Raw genomic sequence first — 24,524 nt, 5'->3', positions numbered from 1 at the left:
GGTCTCAAGGATGGTGTGGAAGATGTGTAGGATGCCAGGTGAAGTGGGGCCCCTTTTGATCATAAGGTTGTACAATTTAACTCCCACTGAGTCCCAAAATTCAGTGGTATGGATTTCAGCAGCAGAGGCGTCTGGAAAATTTTTAATGATCCACCTCATGATTGATTTTAATTCGTTCTTTGAAAATATTATGTCATGATCAGTGAGAATTAAAGCATCCATATATGCTCCTTTCTACTTTGGACATCTGGCTGCCTATTTTTCTCCTTCTCTACCTTATGGGGAAGAGTCACCAGCACACCCCAAATCAATTATGGGACATGGGTGCATATTGTAAGAACACAGTGGCAAAATGGGCACTAAATGTCTTGCATTTCCCCAAACCCACCTGCAATCCCATGCCGGTGAAACCATCATTGTCCCTGCCGATCCTGGGGAAGGTCCCTTGAAACAACGATGAATCCACCGGGCTCAGCACATTCCAAAATCCCATGGAGCACTGGCCTATCCATCAGCTAACCCCAGCTGATGTGACTGACACAGGGAGCCCTGAATGTCATGGTCCCTGTTCGGGCGCCAAAGGTCACAATGCAGGTGGCTGCAATAAACCTCTCTGGTTCCCTGACTTCAGGGTGAGGGTGGCAAAAATGAAAAGGAGCAGGATCAATGGAGATTTTAAAAGGGACTGTAATAACAGGGTGAAAAACAATAAACATGGAGAAGTCGAGAACAGTATGAGGGGCAGGATCCAAAGACCCGAGACATAGGGGAAGCAACATGTACACTTGGGGGTAGAACACTCTAGAACAATAGCCATAGAGGGGAAACAAGTAACCAATAGAGGAAGAGAACTTGGACAACTTAGCATAACAACATTAAAGGCTTATGGGGGAATTCTCAAGCTTACCCTAACTTAAACAAATTATTTCCAGGGCTTGAAACTCATGCCCAAATTTTTGGGGTAAAATCTGGCTGACTCTGAGTTACAGCCAGGCTAACTCCCACACCGCTGCTTTGCACTGGCCCCTTGGGAACCATGTGGCCCAACAGAGCCAGAATGATGTCCTTGGTTCCACGAGGCTCTACAGTGTCACAATGGTCCCTTGGATCCATGGTGCTCTGCAATGTCACAATTGCCCCTTCATTTCACAAGGCTCCCAATCTCACTTTGGTATCCATAGTAAGGAAACCACGGAGCCCCCATGTTTCAGAGGCTGATGAACGGCAGCCACCAGAGGCCAAGGCAAGCCTGACATATCTGTCCTGGCAGGTTTACTTGGAGCAACCCTTGGATATTTGAAATTATGAATGCAGAGTCCTAACTTCAGACATCTGTGTCTGGAGAAGGATGATTTCTTCCATACAAAGAACAGCACAGAGCCCTTTCCAGTGTTTGGAAAACAGGTGAGTCCTGGAACTCATGAGTCAAAGACCAGCCAGACCTGTCTGCCCTGGCAGCTTTTGTCTGGCAGCAATTCTTGGATACACAGAAATTTGGAAGTGGAATCCTAATTTTGGCCATTGATACCTGGAAAAGATGGACAGTTCTTTTCCACACAAGGGAAAACCCAGAGCCCCAATGTTTCAGGGGCAGGTGGGAGTGGTCTTCCATCTTCCACATTCCAAAGTCAGCCAGACCTGTCAGGTGATCCCTGGGAGGCCAAGGCAGCCACACCTATTTCATGTTCCCTTGGTTCCACAGGGAACACGTAGCTGCTTTCAGTGTCACAGTAGCTCCTTGCTCCCATGAGGCCTTGCAATTTCACTATGGTTGTCTTGCTTCCATGATGTCCCGTGGTGTCATAAAGGCCCCTTGATTACACAAGTTCTTAAGGATCTTAATGGTCTCCATGGTTCCACAAGGCCCCACAGTGTCCTAACAATCTCTTGGTTCCATGAAGTCTCACTGTGTCCCTTGGTTCTATTGGGGCCCAGTAGTGCAACAATGATTCCCTTGGTTCCACAAGTTCCCATAGTGTCACAATGGCCCCGTCCTTCCATGAGCCCCTGCAGGGTCACAATGGTCTCCATGATTCCATGGGGCCTTGCAATGTCACAATGTTCTCCATGGATCCACAGTGCCTTGCAGGATCACAATGGCCCTTTGGCTCCACAAGGCCCTGAAATGCAGCAATGGCCTCTTGGTTCCACAAAGCCCCGCTACTTCATACTGGCCCCTTAGGACCATGCAGCCCAACAGAGCCACAAAGATGTTCTTGGTTCCACAAGAACAGAAAGATGTTCTTTGTTCAACGAGGCCGCACAGTGTCACAGTTGCCCCTTGGATCCATGGTACCTGCAGTGTCACAATGTTCTCCTTGGTTCCACAAGTTCCTACAGTGTAACAGGTTCCACAAGGGCCTGCAGTGTCACCATGGCCCATTGGTTCCACAATCCTGCACAATGTCAAAATGGTCTCCATAGGAAGGAAACAAGTGAGCCCCAGTGGTGCAGGGGCAGATGAAAGGCAGTCACCAGAGGCCAAGTCCAGCCAGACTTGACAGTATGGGCAGATTTTGTTTGGGACTAACCCTTGTGTAATGGGTTAATGTCTCAAGTTTGTTCAGCAAGTTGCTAAAGTCTATGAAGAGAAGGAAGCCAAGAATAGAAAACCCACAAAATAAATATAATGGGCTAAGATGTTGCAAAATGAATGTCATAAGGCTTAAACCAAAATATGTCACAAGCTAATATGTTGAAAGGCTGGATATGCAATATGTAACTATAAGCAGCTACATGGCTATATATGGTAAAGGCTATTGCAGAGTCCTCAAAACCTTGAAGAAGAGGCCGGAACCTTCCTCCAAACGACCACCAGAAGGCAGAAAAAGACCCCCTAGCAACTATTGGCGCAGATGCAGAGTACACCGGAAGAATTGGATCTCCAGGAAAAAGACATATAAAAAGCCTGTGAACTGTCGGGCAGGGTCTGGGCCGTTGGCGGAGTGGTGACTCCCTGGCCACACCCAGTGCTCCTGGGTGGGTGCAAGTCCTTGGCTTCACCCAGCACTGTAATTTGCCTATTATCAGCTTACTCTGCTAATTCAATAAATTCTCTACTGATTGAACTTAACGAGTGGTGGCTCATTTCCACTACCAACTTATAACAGAGACTTTCACATAATCTTGTGTACTTACCTGCAAGAAATGTATCATTCTAAGAAATTTTCCCAACTTACATGAATAGAGTTTTGTAGGATATTTTAGGGGAAGCCCTCCAAGCCAGGGACTGGGTACTGGCCAAGCCCTGGGCCCTCCTGCTCAGGAAACATTCCGTGAGTTCTGCGAGTTTATGTGCTAAAAATATCATCAAGTCACTTTGGCTTACCCATTTGGGCTGATGAAAGCTGGACCCACTTTTGTAGCAAATTCAAAGACCTCACCTATGGGTAGATGCACCACGTAGGATTTTCCCAAGTGCTTGGAAGAATTCTCCAGGTCCTCACTGTGAAATTGAGCTCTCCAGCAACTGCGGACTCTGGATGATGGTAAAGTATTTAGGCAATTCGGGATGTGTCTTTCTCAATCCCTATCCTTTCTCTCCTGTAATAATGATTAGGTGCATTACCTTGCTTCTTTTTGCTTGTTGCTAAAGCCAAGCACGTAGTTGTACTGAATGTATAATTTTACTTTTGTGTTGCCTTAACACTCACAGTAAAATAAGACCATTCTTCCCATTGGTTTCTGTGCTCTTTAAATCATCCCCGCCAGCTGGCAGAACAGGTATCAGAACCTGATAAAAGCCAGGCTCTGCTGTGATCTAGCTGGGCACATGGAATGGAGAGGGCCACTGTCAGTCCATGGAACCCATGGGAGCAAGGGTCAGATGTGGAAAAGACGTGCACCATGGAACCCCAGAGACCCCGATGGAGCCAGGGCTGCAGTGTGTCACAGAGGGAGGGACCTCATGGCAGCAGGAGAGCATTGTGAGGCTGTGGAACAATGTGGCACCAAGGTTCCACTGGGACTTGACAGAACCCCATGGATGTGAATGGCCCCAAACAGGGCCAGGAGACACTTTCTAGACAAAGCCCAGGGAGGGGGATTTGCCATTGTGACCCTGTGTGGCACCATGGAACCAAACAGAGCACTGTGACACTGCAGGGCTCTGTGGAACTGAGAACTTGTGTGACAGCGAGGAGCCCAATGGAACCAAGGGGCCATTCCATCCTTCAGGGCTTCACAGAACCAAGTTGCCATTGTGATACTGCAGAACCAAAAGAGACCACTGTGACACTGAGGGGCTTCATGGAACCAATGAGACTATTCTGACACTCCAAGTCCCCATGGAACCAAGGGGCCATTGTGACACCACAGGGCCTCATAGAACCAAGGCAACCACTGTGACACTGCAAGGCCTCATGGAAGCAAGGGGCCATTGTGTCACTGTGGGTCCCCAAGAAAGCAAGGGGCCAGTGTGACACATCCAGGCCTGGTGGAACCAAGGGGCCATTGTGATCCTGGGGAACCCAATAGAACCAAGGTGATGAGAGCACAGACACTAATAGCACAGAAAGCATACAGGCCTGGCTGATAGAAAAAGGGCACGGTTATCTGCAAGGCATAAGTGCATAACCAGGCCTGAAGCCAGCAGACAGTCCATGAAATGCCCTTGGCCTGGTGATAAAGAGAAGTTGGTCAATTACACAATGCCTCCAGGCCTGCTAGCAGACTATCAGTAAACCGCAACGCAGAACTATTGCAGAAGTAAGCAGAAGCATGAACAGCTGGCGTGCACCAATCATAGTATTAGTAAAACCGTATGAACAGATATTTGTAACCAATAAAATGTAAGCTAAAGCCACATGGACAACTAACAATAGTATAAAAGAATGTATAAAGCAGTAATAAATCGAACAAGATGCATACCACATATTGAGTCGCTTCTTGATTCCAGACTCCTGCTAACCCCTTATCTCTACACCCTGCTCCATCCCACAGGAGGCTGCTGGTCTGTGCCAGTGTCCCCTGTGTGCTGCAGAGCTCTGGGGACCATCAGAGCAGCAGCTCCACGATACAGAACATCAAGGCTTCCCCACATACAAGTGCACAGCTGCAGCGTCTCCTGGTACATCACAACAAGGTAGGTGTGATGATGGTGGGGACTTAGAATGGTGACTGAGGCTTGATGGCATTGCTGACTATCCAGGGGGAATCTGTGCCTTCAGTCCCCAGGGAGACCTGGGTTGGGAGGATTATTGGGGGGTGCTGGATTGGGCACTGTATTGCAGCCAGTTGCCCTCTCCTCCTCAGCCCAGTGTGACCCTGCTGCACAGTGATGGACGCATCTCCAGGGGCCTTAATGACCAGCATCGCACGGTGATCAGGACACAGGATGCGTCAGGTATGGCCCTGTCAGGGCAAGGGAGTCAGTGAGGACAGGGGGCTGATTATCTGCAGGGTGCTAGCTGGGGGATGACTAGGGCTTTGTGTACAGAGATGGGTAATGTGGCATGGGTATTTTGTGTATGGGGTAAGAAGGAAGGGGCAGAATGGAGCAGGAGGACTGGCACATGGGGCAACTGAGCTTGGAGCTGGAGTAACGTGGGAGAATGGCCATGCCCAGTGTGGGACAAGACCTCGTGCCATGCCCAGTGTGGGACAAGAGTCCTGGTGCGCTGGGGCCAGCATCTGTGGCAGCTCACCCTTGTCCTTCCCCGCCCAGGCCCTGCCGCCTTAGGACAGCACTGGCCAGGCACAGCTCCTCGACAGGTCTCATGGGCCCCAGGGCTCGAGCAGTCTCTCCAGCCCTGCCAGACATCAACAGCCCCCAGCCAGCTGGAAAGAACTCAGCGCCCAATGCTCGACCTGGGACATCATGTCCGAAGCGAGAAACACCTGTGACAACTGTCATCAGGAGCTTGACTATTTACTTGTATATAGTTGTTAAGTTAGTTGTATATAGTTATTAGGTTAATAAAAACTGTTAAAATTATAGGCAGAGCCTTGTCTCACAGCCTGTCTCTCCCCGGGCTCCCTGGTGCTCCTTCAGCTCCTTCCTCCCTGCTGTGGCTCTGCCCCCGGGCTGAGCAGATCGAGCCCTGGGCCAGGCCCTGAGGCCACTGCTGCTCCCGCGGCACCTGCGGGGCAGCCCTGAGGCTCCGGGCCGGCTGTGGGAGCAGGAGCCGCGCTGCAGAGCCCGCGGCCCTCACGGGCTGCGAAGGCACGGGCGAATGGCCATGGGGCCTGGCTGGCAATGCAGCGCTGTTGCTCTCAGCTGCCGCCTGCAATCCTTACAGGCAGCCCTGACGCCGGCTCAGGAGCCGCTCGGAGCCGTGCCCAAGGGCTGGCCCCGACCCGCGGCCCCCAAGGGCACTTGTCCCTTCATCTCTGCACTGCCACATTCCGAGCTCATTTGTCAGCTCCCTCGTTCCCTTCCTTTCTGTGGGGCAGCGTTAGGGGCCGGCCCAGCGGCTTTTCTCCCACACAGCCAGCAGCCCTTTGCCCACAGCTCCCCTGGCGGGAGCCAGAGCTGCTTTCCAGCTGGACAGCCCCGCTGTGTCCCGCAGCCCGGGCTGGCTCCTGCCTGCTGCTGGCGAGGCCTGACGGCTGGGCCCGGCCATCCCGGGCCAGAGCAACTCCCTGGCCGGGGGAACACAGTCGGACATTGGGGGACACACAGCAACAGAAAGGTGACACACGGTGGGCACCGTTTCCCTGTGTCCCCATTGCCGCAGAGCAGTGCCGTGTGCGGTGCTGGCACAGATCCAGGAACAAAGGAATGTCTGTGCTGTCACCGGAGAAAGGACACTGCAGGGATGCTGCTCACCACTGAGGGTGCTCGGGGGTGGGGGGGCTCTCTGACCTTCTCAAACCTGGGGAGGCTGGGGGCGTCTCTGTCCCTCTCAGCTCTGATGTGACCCCACCCAAACATCATCGGGCTCAGAGGGACAGAGACACCCGCGAACCCCCAGAAGGGCTGAACTCGGGATTTGATTTGGGGCTGAGGATTTAGGAAGGGGCTGGAATTGGGGCTGAGGTTGGAGTTGGGCCTGAGATTTGGATTACAGCTGGAATTGGAGTTAAGGCTAGACATGGGATTGGCTTTAGGGCTGGAGTTGGGATTGTGTCTGGGTATAGACAAGTCTGGGACTTGGATGTGATTAAATACAGAACTGTGAGTATGTCTAAACATGGAGTGAGATTGAGACCAGGATCAGGGTCAGGTTTGGAACTGAGCTCACCCAGAGCAGGCCAGGGGGGTTGTCACTGCAGGATGTCCCTGGCATCGTCCCAGCCCTCCTCAGGCACCTCCAAACATGAGGGGCAGCTTGGTGCTCCATGATCCAGGTGCTCCCACGCTGCCCCTCAATACCAGGCAAGCATTCCCTGAGAGCAGCCCTGACTGTGACCCTTGGGGCTCTGGGATCAGCCCTCATATCCCTGTGGGAGAAGCTGCAGACAGGATGAGAGATTCCCTCCCCCATTTTTCCTGTGGAAGGGTGAAGCCCAGCTGCCCTTTCCTTCTGGTGCCTCCTCCTCTCCTCAGCTGAGGATGTCAAACTTCCCAGGAGCAGGAAAATCCCCATTCCCTGTTTGCTTGTGGCTGCAGCCTGGAACATCCACCCAGAATGAAGAACTTTCTGACAGCCTGTGGAGCGTTTTGTCAAAGAGTGGCTTGAGGAGAGAGGACACAGCCGAATTAATTTGGTAAAGATGTCCTAACTAGGGCAGAGGCCTTTTTGCAGGCAGGGTGTCTGTTGAGAAAGTAGCAGACTAAAGAATGGAAAAGTACAAGACCGTGGCTAATTCCAAATCTTGCACCTGCAAAGATAACGTGTCCTTGGGCCTAGCGGAGTATTATAAAGAAATGGACAGCGAGGTGTGAGAAGTAGAGAATGTAGGCCCAAAGGAATGAGGATGAGTTAATGGTATAGTTTAACCAATAGATTGCTTGGCTTACAGAATATTCATAAGCTTATTATTTGCTGTATAAGTGTTTGATGCTTTCTTCAATAATCTGGACCTGTGATGAACCATCTGGTGTCCTGGTCTCCTTCCCACGACACATGGTGACCTCGAACACTGACCCCTCGTCTCGCACTAAAAGAAAAAGGGGAAGGACGTGCCACAGTCGAGGAAGTTGGAGCTGAGTCCTGTTTGCAGCCGGGACGGTGCCGGAATTTTGAAGCACCCTTGGGGTTCACATCGGTGACTCAAGCCATACGTGCTGCCGGAGCCTGGAAAGCTGCAAGAGCGCTCATGAATATGTATGGATAGGCAAGCAGCATATGAATTATTTGCCGCGTATTTAGAAAGGTGAGGGGTAAAGGGGATAGATTTAAAAAAGGAGCTGCCAGGGTTGCTAGCCTACGGTTATGCTAGGGGGGTTTTCCTTAATCCACATACGGTTCATGAACTTGCTGAATGGAGAAAGTTTGGGGATATACTGTGGGAGGAGGTGTTAGAAGATGATAACACAGCACAGAAATTGGGCAAGCTATGGCAGGTGGTACACAACGCACTGCTTCAACATGTTTCTGAGCGTAAGGCGGCAGAAAGGGCGACAGAGGCTCATAAGAAGAATATAGGGTATGTTTGTGAGGACGATCCTCTCGCGCCTTCGGTAAACAAGGTGTTCATACCGATGGGTTCACAACAGTCTGGGATGGAGGATCCTGCACAGGCACGGGGGGGTCATCTGCACCTCCTCTGTCGGAGGAGGATGAGCTGGATGATGGAGGAGAGCACGGACAAAGCCCGCCGCCCCTCCGCAGAGAGAGTGACCTAAGCCCGCTGCCCCCCCACAGGGAACGCGGGCTAAGCCTGCCGCCCCCCTGGAGGAAATGCAAGCTGAGCCTGCCACCTCCCCACAGAGAGTGCGAGCCGAGCCTGCCACCTCCCCCACCCAATCGGCCTGCGCAGAGGCGCCAACAGCGCAAAACTCTCGGAGAGTCAGTTCCTATCCCAGGGGCACTCAGTGACCTATGGGGGGAGATGGCTAAACAAAGGAGAGAGGCTTGGGCTGCTCTGGCAAAAGAGGCAATGCAAATGGGGGATGATGAGGCAATGGAGGCCGCTTCTGCTCTTGCCTGTCCAGTTACATACACGCCATAGTATGATGCTCAGGGGAACCACAAACAGAATCTGGCGGAGTACACTCCTTTTAGACTGGAAGTTGTTATCTCAATTGTGGTCCACGGTTAGTTAGTTCGGGGTGAAAAGTGAACCTGTTAGGCAGATGCTGGATTATCTCTTTAATATGCAAATTTTGTGCCCGAATGATTTGAGGGGAATAGTGCGGCTAATATTTACTCAGCATCAGCAATTGTTGTTTAATGCACATTGACAAGCTTTGGTTAATGAGTCGGTTGCGACACAGCGAGCTCAAGGGGACCCGTTGCATGGAGTGACGGTGGATGAGCTCATGGGCTTAGGGGCATACTTGCGCACGGAGGCACAGTTGATATCAGGAGCAGATAAGTTTAGAGAAGCCATGCGGTTGGTACGTGAGGCCATAGAAAGGGTTAAAGAGCCAGGAAGGCTGCCGGCGTACATGGGCATAAAACAAGGTAGAGAGGAATCGTTTGGGAGTTCTATTGACAAAGCAGCTGCAGCTATAGACCGGGCTGGATTTGCAGAGTACATGAAGGAGGCGCTATTGAAGCAGTGTGCCTTATAGAATAGCAATCCGGCCACGCAAAGGGTGCTAGCCACTCTGGGAGAAAATTGGACCATTGAGGAAGTGCTCGAGCGAATGGCATTTCAGCCAGCAGCCTCACAAGCATTCTTAGTGGATGCAATAAAGGAGTAGGGCTGCAAAAACAAGCCCACTCAAAATCAGGTGTTAGCCACTCTTGCTCCTCTCTGAAACAGCTCAATGGCAGTCACGCAGGGAGGCTCGAGAACATACCCCAAATGTTACCGATGCAGCAATGGGGGACACACGCGCCCAGAATGTAGAGCAGCCGGCGTGTGGTGCCAAAGCTGCCAATCCAGCTCCCACAACACTACGGCTTGCCGGCGCTGATCGGGAAACGGTCGGCGAACCGCGTTCAGTGGCGGCGCCCAGACACAAGTTGCCGCCGTGACATCAGCGCCACCTCCTGTCTGCAGCCAGCAACAGCGGGGAGCCTTGGCTTGGACATAGCAGCCGCAGTAGACGTCACTTTAATGACGAACCGGCCTGAAAGGATACCAACTGGAGTAAACGGTCCTCTCATGCTGCAAGGACAAAAATGTGGAGCATTATTATTAGGACGTTCCTCGACATCCATGCTGGGACTATTTGTATTGCCTGGGGTCATAGATGCGGACTATACCGGAGAAATACAAATCATTACACCCCTTATCCCCCAGTTAAAATAACAAAAGGTCAACGCGTTGCACAATTGGTACTGCTACCGCAGATGACATCGGGTATTCCATCCCTTACTGGACAGAAGCATGATGGAAAGGGTTTTGGCTCTACCGGTGTTACACTCCTGACTGTAGATCTACAAGAGAGGCAAAAACAAAGAGTTGAGATTACCCATGGATATCAGAGCATAACCCTTTATGGATTATTGGATACGGGAGCAGACACCAGCATTATATCGCCAGAAGCATGGCCACAGCATTGGCCCCTGCTCCCATCAATTAATATGCTCACAGGAGTAGGAGGACTTACTTTGGCAAGCAAAACACCGCCTCTGTCGGTGCGCATTGATGGGCAACAAGTGTCCATTGTGTTCTCAGTCATTCAGTTGCCCCCTACAGTCTCTTGCCTGATAGGCAGGGATGTTTTAACACAGCTGGGGGTGGTGTTGACCAATCACCACCCTTTGGGGTAATTGCCATTGCTGGGACTTTCCCCATTCCACTCACCTGGAAAACAGATACACCGGTGATGGTTAAGCAATGGCCCTTGAAAGGGGAGTCTTATGCATGCCCATGAATTGGTGAAGGAACAATACGAGCAAGGACATTTACGACTCTCAACGAGTCCGTGGAACACGCCCATTTTTGTGATCAAGAAGAAGTCAGGGAAATACCGCCTGGTACACGATCTGCGAGCTGTGAATCACCAGATGGAACTGATGGGGGCCTTGCAGCCTGGTCTTCCGAATCCAGCCATGATCCCACAAGATTGGCCACTTCTAATCATTGATTTAAAGGATTGTTTTTTCACTATTGGGCTGCATCCCGATGATACGAAGAGGTTTGCCTTTACCCTACCAGCAATAAATCGTGGGGAACCAGACAAAAGGTTTGAATGGATGACATTGCCGCAGGGGATGCGGAACTCCCCCACTTATGCCAGCTTTATGTTGACGCTGCATTACAGCCATTACGTCAGCAGTGGCCAGCTACCATAATATATCATTACATGGATGACATCTTGTTTGTGCAGCAACAGCCATTTTCCCCTTTACAGGTTGACAGCATCAGAGACACTCTTGCAGCATCTTCACTTGTTATTGCCACAGAGAAAATTCAGACCACGAAACCATGGAAGTATTTGGGATGGATTCTAATGGACCAAACAGTGGTACACCAAAAATTAGAACTGCGCTTGGACATTAAGACTTTACATGATGCTCAAAAGTTGCTAGGAGACTTACAGTGGCTTAAACCCATTGTGGGAATACCAAATCGCTTGTTGGAAACCCTGCGACCCTTGTTAAAGGGCACTGACCCCACTACCCCTGTGTGCCTCATGAAGGAACACCATCTTGCCTTGCAGCAAATCAGTAATTGTGTACAACAAGGATATGTGTCTCGTCGACAACTAGATTGCCCTATTGACCTCACCGTTTGGAATAGCCCTTGTCACCTGCTTGGCCCTGTCTCCCAATACGAGAACAAAACGGGGGAGATACGGATATTGGAATGGCTGTCACCACCATTACAACATAAAAGAACAATATTTTCAAAAATTGAACAATTGGCTGTTTTGATTAAAAAAGGCCATCTCAGAATTAGAAGTGGACGGTTGAGAACCTGCCACCATTAGGTTATCCATGGAAAAAGAGATGCTGGACTGGTACCTGGTTAATTCAATGGACTTACAGGAAGCATTATTGACATCATCTGCAAAGGTAGAGACGAGCAAGTTAGTGCCCAGGGTCCTGCAATGGATGGCAGAATGGGACTGGATCACTCAGCTGCTGAGAAGAGAGCGCCCCATAGAAGGAGCCACCACAGACTTCACAGACGCAGGGAAGAAATTGAGATGTGCTGCTGTCACTTGGCAAGAACAAGGACAATGGAAGCATCAGCTTCTTACAGCAGACCCTGCAGACAGCCTACAAACCTTAGGATTGTTAGCAGTAGTATGGGCAATGTCTAACCTGCATGAGCCCTTGAATATGGTCACAGACTCCATGTATGTCGCTGGAGTAGCCAGACGTATAGAAGGAGCAGCAATTAAGGAAGTGAATAACAAACAGCTGTATGAGTTACTGGTTCAATTAAGGAAAGCTCTCCAGGATAGAAGTGCAGTGTATTCTGTAATCCATATGACGAGTCATAAGTGGTCTGAAGGTCTGGGGGAAGGGAATGAGCATGCAGAGAAGTTGGTTACCTTACCCATTGATAACTCTTGTCCTGTTGATAAGCATACATTGGCAAGAGAAGCCCATAGTAGATATCATCAAAATGCAAAAGGGTTGGCGAGGAACTTTGATTTGGACTTATCAGAAGCTAAAGCCATTGTCTGGGCATGTCCAATATGCAGTTATCATAATGGGGGAATAGGTCTGGGCTGCGGAGTTAATCCTCGAGGTTTAGAAATGAATGAGAAATGGTAAATGGATGTCACGCATGTAGCTAGGTTTGGCAGGCTTAAGTATGTGCATGTTACGATAGATACATATAGCCATTATATATGGGCTACAGCTCAGGGAGGAGAGAAAGCGATACATGTGATCAGGCACTTATTGAGCTGCTTTGCTGTTATGGGAGTCCCACAAGGTATCAAAACGGATAATGGTCTGGCTTACACAAGTGCTAGAGTCTGAAAGTTTTTGGACCAATGGTCTGTCAAGCATGCGACATGTATTCCGCATTCCCCCACAGGACAGGCGATAGTAGAAAGAGCAAATGGTACCCTCAAACAATATATTGACAAACACCAGGATTTAAAGGATCCACAAGCATGCCTGGCTAAGGTTTTGTATGTGATCAATCATTTATGTATTTTTGGGGAGGACGATGCCCCCCCTGCAGTTAAACATCACCCGAGATCAGGTCAGGAAACTATTAAGGAAACAGAGGTCTGGGTGTAGAACCCAAGCACAGGGATATGGGAAAAACTCTCAAAAGTGCTATATTGGGGTCGGGGATATCTTTGTGTTTCCTCACCAACAGGGCCTTTGTGGGTGTCTGCCAAGTGGACTAAACCTGTCTTTAATGCAGCATCTCGTGAACAACCTTAAGGAGGGGGACAAGGAGTGCCTGAAGAAGAAGCTGCTGCTGATTTTACAACCCTTATTGCTGCAGCTGAAGGGACACTCGAAAGCAGTGGACAGAGCAGTGACACGCTGCTACAGGACGGCCAGGGAGCTGATTGACAACGTTGAAGCACTATCGACCTTCCACATAAAAGGACCAGCAAGGGAGCGCTGCCTTGAGTGTCACAGCCCCTGTTGTGTTGCGTGGGTAGCTCTGTATTGTGGGGGTTGTGGTAAAACCTTTTGGTTAGAACAGTCTGGGATCTGGGGTTTATGGTGTAACACCTGCAAGCATGGCTACGCATCGGGGGAAGACTGGCAAAGGGAACTAAGGAGACAGACGGGACTAGGTACAGCTCTAGCTTTAAATCTTTATGAGTCTCCCGAGCAGAAAATCTTGGCCTATTACCAGTGGGAGGTACAGTGTATTGTGAAAAGAGTTAAAGCTCAAAGTAAGTCATACATAGCTTCTGCTAGGTGTAGAAAATTGGTGCCTTTAACACAGCATTCGGTTGTAGGACCCATCAGAGGAGATCCCGATCAGGCATTGGACTCCTGCATCGAGGCCCTACAGAGATGGAGATTGCAAGAGTTAGAATCGATGAGGTTAAAGACAGATAAGAAAAGGAAAGCAAGAAAGAAAACAGAAAAATGAGGCTTATTTTTGTTATACTGCTCAGTGCTGTGACGGATGGGGCAGTAGGAGCCAAGAGATAACATATGGATAACGCTTGCTAATCAAACTAACCAATCATCACTTTGTCTTAGCCTTGGAGGAGTTACTAACCCATTTTGAACATGCTTGGTGGGGCTTCCAGTGTGGTCTCCTTGTAGTCTGATTGATAACCAAACTCTATGCATGCAGAATATGACAAACATTAGGTTACCCACACAACAAGGGTACACTACAAGTCAAAGTGACGGTTACCGCCAGTGCTTAATAATCTTATCACTTAATACTACTTTGTACTCTCCTCCAGAGGAGTTGGATATCTTCGGAAGTGCAAACGCCAGTATGACTAACACCTCAAACGGTGGATGGTTCAGTTTCGATCCCTTAGATCCCCAGAATTTAAATCAGCATAGAGGAGCATGGGCTACCCTAGATTCATCCCTGAATTTGGGTACAGTGTCTCAGCAGCTTTATAGCCAATGTAACGGCACTAACATCACGGCACTGATGAAATTACCCACAGGGTTATTTTGAATTTGTGGAGACAGAGCTTGGAATGGTATATCAGCCAGGCCACAGGGTGGACCTTGCTATTTGGGAAAATTGTCACTGTTTCACCCCAATGTGTCTTTATTAATGCAATTGAGTCAAAATTCAAGCAGGAAGAGACGCAGCCTGCATGACTTAGACTGCAGCCAGATAGGAGACCCACAGTTTTGGAGTGAGTTAAAGCAAGAGATAGTTTCAACTATCTTGCCAGGAGGAGCTGCAAATAAAGCTATGAACTTAGCAAAGCAATTGGGATGCTGGGCCAAGGATGAGCTAAACAAGACGTCACAAATTTTAGATATGCTAACCGCAGATGTGCAAAGTGTTAATCATGCTGTTTTGCAAAATAGAGCCGCTATAGATTTTTTGCTTTTAGCACAAGGTCATGGATCTGAAGAGTTTGAGGGAATGTGTTGCATGAATTTGTCCAATCACTCTGTATCTATTCATGCAAAGATAAAAGAATTATAGCAGGGACTTCACAATCTTAAAGAAGAAGAGGGTTTAGGAATTGACAAATGGCTTAAAAACTTAGGACTTGGACTGTGGCTGAGAAACTTTGTGACATATGCTATAGAGATACTGGGTGTGATTTTGATGCTTTTGCTTATTTTGCCTTGTATCTTAAATTGTATTCAAAACATGGTCAGCCAAATGATAGAAAGAACCTGGCAGACTAGCCTCCTTGCCCAAGAACAAAACGGGGGAAGTGTGGAGAGTTTTGTCAAAGAGTGGTTTCAGGAGAGGGGACACAGCCGAATCAATTTGGTAAAGATGTCCTAACTAGGGCAGAGGCCCTTTTTGCAGGCAGGGTGTCTGTTGGGAATTTAGCCGACTAGAGAATGGAAAAGTACAAGGCCGTGGCTAATTCCAAGTCCTGCACCTGCAAGATAGCGTGTCCTTGGGCCTAGCTGAGTATGATAACGAGTGGACAGAGAGATGTAAGAAATAGAGAACGTAGGCCCAAAGGAATGAGGAAGAGTTGATGGTATAGTTTACCCAATAGATCGCTTGGCTTACAGAATATTCATAAGCTTATTACTTGCTGTATAAGTGTCTGATGCTTTCTTCAATAAAGGGGACCTGTTGATGACCATCTGGTGTCCTGGTCTCCCTCCTTCGACATCTTGCCAAGTGTTTTGGGAACAGATGAGTGGTGACCCTCATGAAACCACTGCCATCCAGACTTGTCCTGGCAATATTCCTATGGGAACAATCCCTGGATATAAGGAAATTTGGAGGTGAAACTCCAATTCTGGCCATACGTGCCTGGAGCAGAATGTCAGATCTTTTCCATAGGAAGGAAAGCATGAAGCACCACTGTTTCAATAGTGGATGAGACCCTCAACATGCCAAGGTCAGCCTGACCTCTTGGGTGGTCAAACCAGCCAGACCTGTACTGTATTCCTTTGTTTTTATGGGGCCCTGAAGTGTCACAATGGTGCCTTGGTTCTGTGGGGCTCCACACTGCCACAATGGCTCCTTGATTACAAGAAGACCTGAAATGTCACAATGGACCCCTTGTTCGATGGGATCCCACAGTGTCACAGTGGCTCCCAGGTTTCACAATGGTGCCACTGATTCCATGAGGCCTTGCAGTGTCACAATGGTCTCCATGGTTCCCCAGGCTCCACAATGTCACAGGACTCCTCTGTTCCATGAGCCCTGCAATGTCACAATGGACCTTTAGACCCTGGAGGTTTGCAGTGTCACAATGGTCTCATTTTGACTCCACAGTCTCACAATGGTCCGTTGATAACAGGAGGACCTGCAATGTCACAATAGACCTTTGGCTCCATGCAGCCGTGTAGTGTCACAAAGGCCTCTTGGTTTCACCAGGCCCCATAGTATGAAAATAGTCCTCTTGGTTCTGTGGTGACCCCCAGGGTCACAATGGTCTCACTGGTTCCATGAGGCCTCACAGTGTCACAATGCTTTGGATCCTTATAGTGTCACAATGATCTCCATGATTCCATGAGTCCCCTCAGTGTAACAATGATCTTCTTGGCTCCATGGTGCCCCACAGTGTAACGATGGCCCCTTGGTTCCATGAGGCTGTGAAGTGTCACAATGGCCTCTCCATGATTACATAAGGACTTGCAATGTCACAATGAACATTTGGCTCCATGTGGTCTTGCTGTATCACAACGATCCCTACATTCCATGGAGCCACACAGAGTCAGCACGATCCCCTTGGTTCCATGAAGCCCAGCAATGTCACAGTGCTCTCCATGATTCCATGAGGCCCCACAGTGTCACAATGGTCCCTTGGTGTCACAGGGCTCCACAGTGTCAAGGTAGTCCCATGGTCTCACAGGGCCCCACAGTATAACAATGGTCCCTTGGTGTCACAGGGCCCCACAGTGTCACAATGGTCTCTTGGTTCCATGACCCTGTGCTGCTGCATTCCCCCCTCCCCTTCTCAGGCTGCCCTGCCAGCTGAGAAATGCTCCTTGGGCCTCGGCCTTGGCCAACAGCCCCTGGGCTCAGCTCCTCTGCAGCTCATCACAAACACTGTCTGTTCCAGGCACTGCTGCTGCGCACCCAGCTCCTGGTTTCTGTAGGAGCAGCCCTGGGAACTGTTTGTGTTCCCTCAGTGGCACAACATCCCTGTTCTCACACTGCCAAAGAAAGCTGTTGATGCCAAGTGCAGCCAGGATGAACCATTGCTGGGACTGAAGCCCCTCTCTTGAGGCCCTGCACACAGCGCTCCAAAAGGAGCCCTTGGAGCTCTCCTGGGCCAGCGACTCCCTCTGAGTGGGGCCTCTCCCAGCTGGGAACTCTCCCGTTTGCTGCACTTGGGGATCCCAAACAATGATGGAGCCTGCGCTGATCCCCCCATTCCTCCAGGCTCCTCCAGGCTCAACCCTTTGGCCTTTGCTGGGGAGATGCCAAAGGATCCACAGTGAGCACTGCCTGCCCTCAGGAGGATTTCTTACAGGTGTCTAGCACTGATTTTTGTGTCTGTGTGTACATGGGAGTGCCTGTACTAGGGAAATGTGGCAGAAATGCTGCTCTCTGAGGGCTTGTAGTGCCTTGGATAGCTGAGTCAGTCAGGCCTGTAAGTAAGGTTACATCATGACAAATAAGTTATGAGGTTTTTTTTTTTGCAAAGTTTACTATGTTGTAAGCTAAGTTGAATATTGTTTAATGTTATTCCACTAATAAATCTCTAAGTCATTGGTTGTAAGTGAGGTTAAATTCTGTTAAGTGCTGTTCTTTTCCTAAATTGTGAAGTTGAAGATATCAGTTAAGGTTAAGGTATCAGTGAAGTCCTGTTAAGTTTGACCTTTGTCAAGCTTTTATTTCTTTATTCATTTTATCCTTGCCCTCACTGTCCTTGTGTCTCACACACACTGGTACAGTTCTCAGCTCATTTCTGGTTTGATTGTTTGGATTCTGTTTGGTTTTGTTGTTGCTTTGTTTCCTTGTTGTGCCTGAAGTGTCCAGTCAGGAGAAGAGTGACTCTTGCCAAGGAACTTTGTGCTGCTGTCCCTTAATATTCAGTCTGGTTTTTGCTGCTCCCTTGCTGGGGATTTCTTCAGCGCTCTCAAGGCCTCATTCATAACAGGGTGAAGGAGCCCTGGCCCAAGCTCTGGCCCTGGCGGACATGGGGATGCTGCCGGAGGGTCCCTGTCCCCCCTGTGCCACCCCCAGGGCCCCGAACCCCGTCCCCGTGTCAGGCTCTGGGGTCAATCTCATGGAACATCCTCTGGGGGAGGCTGCGGGGCTGGGGGAGGGGGGACCCGGGGGGACAGGGGAACCCGCTGTGCACGAGCAGGGTTGGACTGCTCTGGGGGGAGCTGTGAGGGGACCGGGGCAGAGTGACCTCCCCAGTGACCTCACACAGCCCCTGTGATGTCACACAGCCCCTGTGATGTCACACAGCCCCTGTGATGTCACAGCCCCTATGATGCCACACAGCTCTTTTGCAATGTCACACAGCCACCAGTGATGTCACAGCCCACTCTGGGTTGGCACACAGCCCCTGTGATCTCACACAGCTAACTATGAGATGCCACCCTATGATGTGCTACATCTGCTTTGTGATGTCACAGAAGTCTCTGTGATGTCACAACCTGCTCTATGATGTTACACAGCCACCCAGTGATGTCACAACCCACTCTCTGATGTCACAGAGCCACCCTCAATGATGGCAGAGACTGCTCTATTGCCTCACACTATGATGTCACAGACAGCTTTGTGATGTCACAAACCCCTCAGTGATGCCACGAGACCTTTTCTGTGCTGTCATACTGGCACTCTTTAATGTCACAGCACATACTTTGAACCTCACGGTCAGCTCTATGATGTCATCCAGCCATGCCATGGTGCCACAGCCTGCTCTGTGATGTCACAAAATCTCCTGTATGATGCTGTAGCTGCTCAGTGACTTCTACAACAAACTCTCAGATGTCATAGACCAATCTGTTGACTTCAAAATTGCTTCCTAGAGCACTATATTCTAATACTTGATAAAGATCCTGAACTGTGGAGTAAATAGCTCAGGTTAAAATCTTTCTGTCCGATCATGATCAGAATCAATCAGAGCTGTATTTATACAAATATATCTGGTATTCCATCATTAATCCTGTGAGACAAATTGGGGTAAAGTTCAATTCCACCTCTCCAATCCTTTACACATTAACCTTTGACAAATTCTTGGGCTGGGATTGGATCCAGCTGTTCCCAGTCTCCTCTCTTAGAAGGAATTTTAGTAGTCTAGGAGCCCTGCAAGGGTTTGAGGATCCATGGTGGCTGTTGGGTGTACTTTCTGCACCTCATGTATCAGGAGGAGTTTCTCCAATAAAGAAATAAAGCTTTTTGCTGAAGCTCCCACTGTGCCCATGACAGGAACCCCTGTGAGTGTCTGGGACATCCCGGCTCTTTGGCAGCCTGGGGACTCCTGGGATGTCACCGTGGACCCCCGTGAGTGCCTGTGACAGATCGGTGCCTTTGCAGCCCAAGGTGACTTGGGATGTCACCATGGAATGGCTGTGACTGCATCTGACCACAGGGCTCTTTACCATCCTCAGAAGGCCCTGGGAGGTCTCCATGGAGCCCCTGTCTGTGCCTGTGACATTCCAGCTCTGGAACAGCCTGGAGACTCTTGGAATGTCCCCACGGAACCCCTCTGAGGGCCTGTGACAAATCTGATCCTTAGCAGGTAACCATCACCAGGCCCCTGTTGCTATGGTCAGTTTCCATGGCAACCATCACAAACCCCCTGTTGCTATGGTCAGTTTCCATGGCAACCATCACCAGGTCCCTGTTGCTATGGTCAGACCCTCAGCCTCGCCATGGAGACCCCATGCTGGGGTGGTTGCCATGGACACCAGCTCAGGCCTGCAGCCACAGCCTGTTGCCATGGCAACCATTGGCAGCCCCATCCCCAGGCTCACGGGATCCCAGAACCACAGAATTGGCTAAGCTGGGAGGGACCCATCAGGATCCTCCAGTCCAACTGCTGGCCCTGCACAGGACACCCCAACAATGCCAGCCTGGGCCTGGCAGCGCTGCCCAAATGCTGCTGGAGCTCAGAGAGCCGTGGAGCTGAGACCCTTCCCTGGGGAGCCTGGGCAGGGCCCCAGCAGCCTCTGGGCAAAAACTTTTTCCTGACATCCAACCTGAGCCTGCCCCGACTCAGCTGCAGCCGTTCCCTCCACTCCTGTCCCTGGGCACCAGAGGGAAGAGGTTCCCACAGCCCCAGCCAGGGACCCGCTCCCAAGGCTGTTGCCATGGCCACCAGGGCTGGGACCAGCTGGGATGCTCGGTTTCCAGGGGCCAGGGTTCAGGAATGGGATTCCCCAATTTCCTGCCCCTGCTAAAACCGTGCTGCCTTCGCTGCCCTCCCGCCTCCCATGGAAAGGACAAAAGGCAAAGATCCTGGGCTGGGATAAGAACAATTTATTGGGAACAACAATGAGATAAGGAACAAACAGAAAAAGAAATTATATTGATAACAGAAGGGATAAATGAAACAGTTTACTGGGAAAACTAATACATCAACAACAGGCTCTTCCTGGCCACAATTTCCCCTGTCTGGAAAGGACACCCTTCTCCTCAGGGAGAGAGAGGGAGTCCCTTTCCTGCCCCTGGCAATGTTCTGAGGTGCGAGTGAATGTAATGACACGGCCATGGCCAGACCCTCATGTTCTTCCGTCCCACATCATGTCTTTGGCAAGGTCAGGAAAAGGGACAGGTGTTTTTCCAGCATAGACCACAGGGAAACTGGATCACCAGGGTTCTTCCCAATGTGGGCCCTCTAATGGGGGATGAAGCTGGAGTGGTGCATGAAGCTGTTCCTGCATTTTTGGCATTTGCAGGGCTTCCCTTACTGGTGGCTCCGTTGGTGTCTGGTCAAGTGAGAGCTACTGGTGAAGCTTTTCTCACACTGGGGACACTTGTAGGGCCTCTCCCCTGTGTGGATGCGTCGGTGGGTAATGAGGGTGGAGTTGTGCTTGAAACCCTTCCCACAGTTGGGGCAGTGGAAGGGCCTCTCATCCGTGTGAATCCGCTCATGCAGGAGGAGATGGGAGCTTGTCTGAAACCTCTTCCCACGTGTGGCACACTGGTAGGGCCTCTCCCCAGTGTGGATGCGCCGGTGGATGATGAGGTTGGAGTTGCGCTTGAAGCCCTTCCCGCACTCAGGGCAGAGGAAGGGCCTCTCCTCAGTGTGAATCCGCTGGTGCTGGAGGAGATTGGAGCTGCTCGGAAACCTCTTCTGACACTGGGGACACTCGTAGGGCCTCTCTCCAGTGTGGAGACGTTGGTGGGTCACAAGGTTGGATCTGTAGCTGAAGCCCTTCCCACACTCCCCACACTCGTAAGGCCACTCCCCAGTGTGGATCATCTGGTGGCTGATCAGGTTGGAGCTCCACCTAAAGTTCTTCCCACACTGCAAGCACTTGTGGGGCTTCTCCCCATCATGAAGCTTTTTATGGACCACCAGCTCTGAACTCTGGCTGAAGCTCTGTCCACCTTCCTGGCTCAGGGTGGCTCTTTCTTCTTCAGAGCACCCTGGGCTGGGTTTGGAGCCCCTCCTCATGGGGGATTCCTGAGGTTTTTCTTCCCTGTTGGATTCCTGTGTGCTAGAATCACACAAAACGGTCTCTTTCACGAGGTTCTGCCATGAAGATTTTTCTTCCCTGGTCTCCATCCTCAGTTTCTTCCCTGGGGAAGGAAGGACAAGGAGAGGATGGGATTTGCCTCCATGCCAGAGGGAAGGGGAAGGAGATCCCTCCAGTACATCCCTGGCAGGACAGGGCTGACAGCAGATTTGTCCTGCAGCCGGGGCCTGTGCTGGGCTGGGAGATGGAGCAGGAGAGAGGGGGAAATAGAAACTGACTTCCTCCTCACCTATCTGGGTGTCCCGGGGCTCCTTCGTCTTCCTCACAGCCTCCTTCTCCATCCAATCAAGGTTTGGGAATGGGAAATCCTGGTTTGGGAAGAAAACAAAGGGTGCGCCCATTTTCTTTTGTACTGGTTTGAAGGCAAACCTTTGGAGCATCTTAAGGAGAATTACAATTTAAAAGAAAACTAAGATCAAGGCAATGATACAGAAACACTGCCTTAAACTGACAGAGTCAGGATATAACCTGACACCCTGTTGGTCAGGGTGGTGGCAGCTGTCCCAGTAAATGGTGACTGCAGTCCTGTTGGAGAGATGAAGGTGATTCTGTTGAAGCAGTGATCGTGCAGAAGGGCCTGGTCTTCCTTTGGAGGTCCAGTGGTGGTTATGGAGCTCTTGTCCTCTGGGAATCCAGTAGGCAAGCTGCTCCTGGTGTGGCAAGTCTCAGCTTATATCCAGGTAGGAATGCTTGGATCCTCCCCCTGGGCGGAGCATCCCACAATGGGAAGATGGAATTTTATCAGTCCTGCAGTGACAATCAATGACCCATTCACAGAAGATATCTCCCCTGAAGGGTGTTATCAGGGCTGAGTCATGGAAGAGATAAAGAACACTGCCCCACCTGTTTATAGCAGTTGCTGAAGGTGGGGATTGAAAACATGCATTTGGTTACATCTTGCATGGCAACCTGAAACAGTGGGGTAATCCCTGCTCAGGGGGTGAACACCACCCCCCTTACCCAAACTGGCTCAGCTGTAAAACCCCCACCACACAGAGGACAATGTCACACTTACCCTGTCCCAGGGGAGGGCTCTTTTTCCTGTCATTCCCTTCCTGTCCCCCCTTTTCTATCCCATTTACTTTTCAATAAAATTCATTTTGGGTTTGGTCTCATTATCACCTTAATTGGGGCAGAGGAATCTAACACTTTTCTTAACCAGACTCACCAGACTGTGAAATTATTTTGGCACAGTGAGTTTAGGCACTGTTCTCTGACCCCAAGTGCCTTTGACAACAGCATGGTTCCCTCCTCTGAGGAAGTTGTGGTTCTCTCTGGAGGAACTCTTTGAAACTGGGCTGCAGCTTCCTCTGAGTGACTTATGGGAGAACTGATGAGGTAAATCGCCTTTGTGGGCCTGGAGAGTAAAGAAAATATTTTGTTGTCCTTCTATTACAGCGACCTGATGAAGGTCTTCAGGGTGAGAGAAGTGGACCAGAGTCTTGGTTCATGATCAGAAGGCTGGATTTATTGATATATGATATATAATACATTATAACTATACTAAAAGGAATAAAGAGAAAAGTTGCAGAGGCTTGCTAAGCTAAGAATAGAAAGAAGAGAATGAATAACAAAGTTCTGTGTCCAGCAGAAAGCAAGGACCAACTCTCCCGTGAGTGGTCAGCAAATCCAAACACTCACAGAAGACCAATCACAGATGCTCCTGTTATATTCCAAATCAGCAGATAATTATTGTTTGCATTTTTCTTCTGGGGCCTCAGCTTCCCAGAAAGGACAAATCCTAAAAGAGAGGATTTTATGAAAAAATGTCTGTGACATCCTTCCTTGAAATGTTTTTTCAAATCACTGGAGGAAAGGGAGCAAATGATACCAGCGAGACTGACAAGGTTCATTCACCCCATGGTGAGGAACACAAGGCTGCTAAAAGTCCTACAAGAAGCTCAGCTCAAGTAGCTAAATTCCCAAATAACTCCTGAATTCCCAGGCTTGAGTGCTTTGCGAAATGTGAGAATCATTTTTCTCTTCATCCCTGTCGCCTTTGTGACAGCTACAAAGAGTTTCCTTTCCTTTTAATGATATCTGTCTTGGGCTGAATTCACACTTTTATCAGAATGTGCTAGCAGCTGAGCTGGAGCTGTGCAGGAACCAGTGGAACTTGGAATTGTCAAAAATTGCTTGTACAGTCAGTTTATTAATGTTTGGGATTCGTTTGCATTTTCATCACATCTGACTTGTGGGAAAATCAAATATTCATCAAAGTGATTTATGCAGAGTCAAGTTTGATTTCTGCCAAATTATTTTGTCCAGTGCCCAGGGGATGCTCGAGGGGTCTCTGTGCCTCTCGCCCTGAGGGATGCTTGGCAGGGGTTTGGGGGGGTTGTCCCTGTCCCTGTCACCCCAGGGCATTCCCCCAGGTATGTCCCTGTCCCTGTCACCTCAGGCCATTCCCCAGGGAGTCTCCATTATTCTCACCCCTGGCAATGCCTGGGGGGTCTCCCTCCCTCTCACCCCTGTGCCAGGGGGTGCTCAGGGCAGTCTCTGTCCCTCTCAGCCCAGGGGATGCTCGGGGGTCTCTGTCCCCTCACCCTGGGGGATGCTCGGAGGGGTCTCCATCCCTCTGGTCTCAGGCAATGCCTGTGCAGGGCTGGGGACCAGGGGCTCTGTGTCCCTCTCACCGCTGAGGGTGCTCGGGGCTGGGGGGGCTCTCCGACCTTCTCACACCTGGGGAGGCCGGGGGGGTCTCTGTCCCTCTCAGCCCTGCTGTGACCCCACCCAAACATCATCGGGCTCAGAGGGACAGAGACACCCCCAAACCCCCAGAAGGGCTGAACCTGGGAT

At 50.2% G+C, this 24,524-nt stretch overlaps 1 protein-coding gene across 1 annotated transcript in view; it reads right to left on the bottom strand.

Annotated features, from left to right (window-relative positions):
- LOC134433363 (zinc finger protein 665-like) overlaps positions 1–24,524 on the bottom strand; it is a gene marked incomplete at its 3' end in the record, with an annotated part of 144,169 nt that overhangs the window by 113,180 nt on the left and 6,465 nt on the right. Inside the window, exon 2 of the mRNA XM_063182221.1 lies at positions 20,934–21,603. Within this exon, the coding sequence (XP_063038291.1) occupies positions 20,934–21,603 (670 nt within the window). The remainder of the gene's footprint in view (positions 1–20,933; positions 21,604–24,524) is intronic.

This window comes from Melospiza melodia, unplaced genomic scaffold, assembly GCF_035770615.1.
Source record: "Melospiza melodia melodia isolate bMelMel2 unplaced genomic scaffold, bMelMel2.pri scaffold_18, whole genome shotgun sequence".
NCBI lineage: Eukaryota > Metazoa > Chordata > Aves > Passeriformes > Passerellidae > Melospiza > Melospiza melodia.
The sequence above is the reverse complement of the archived record's forward strand: the minus strand, read 5'-3'. Positions and strand labels throughout refer to the sequence as shown.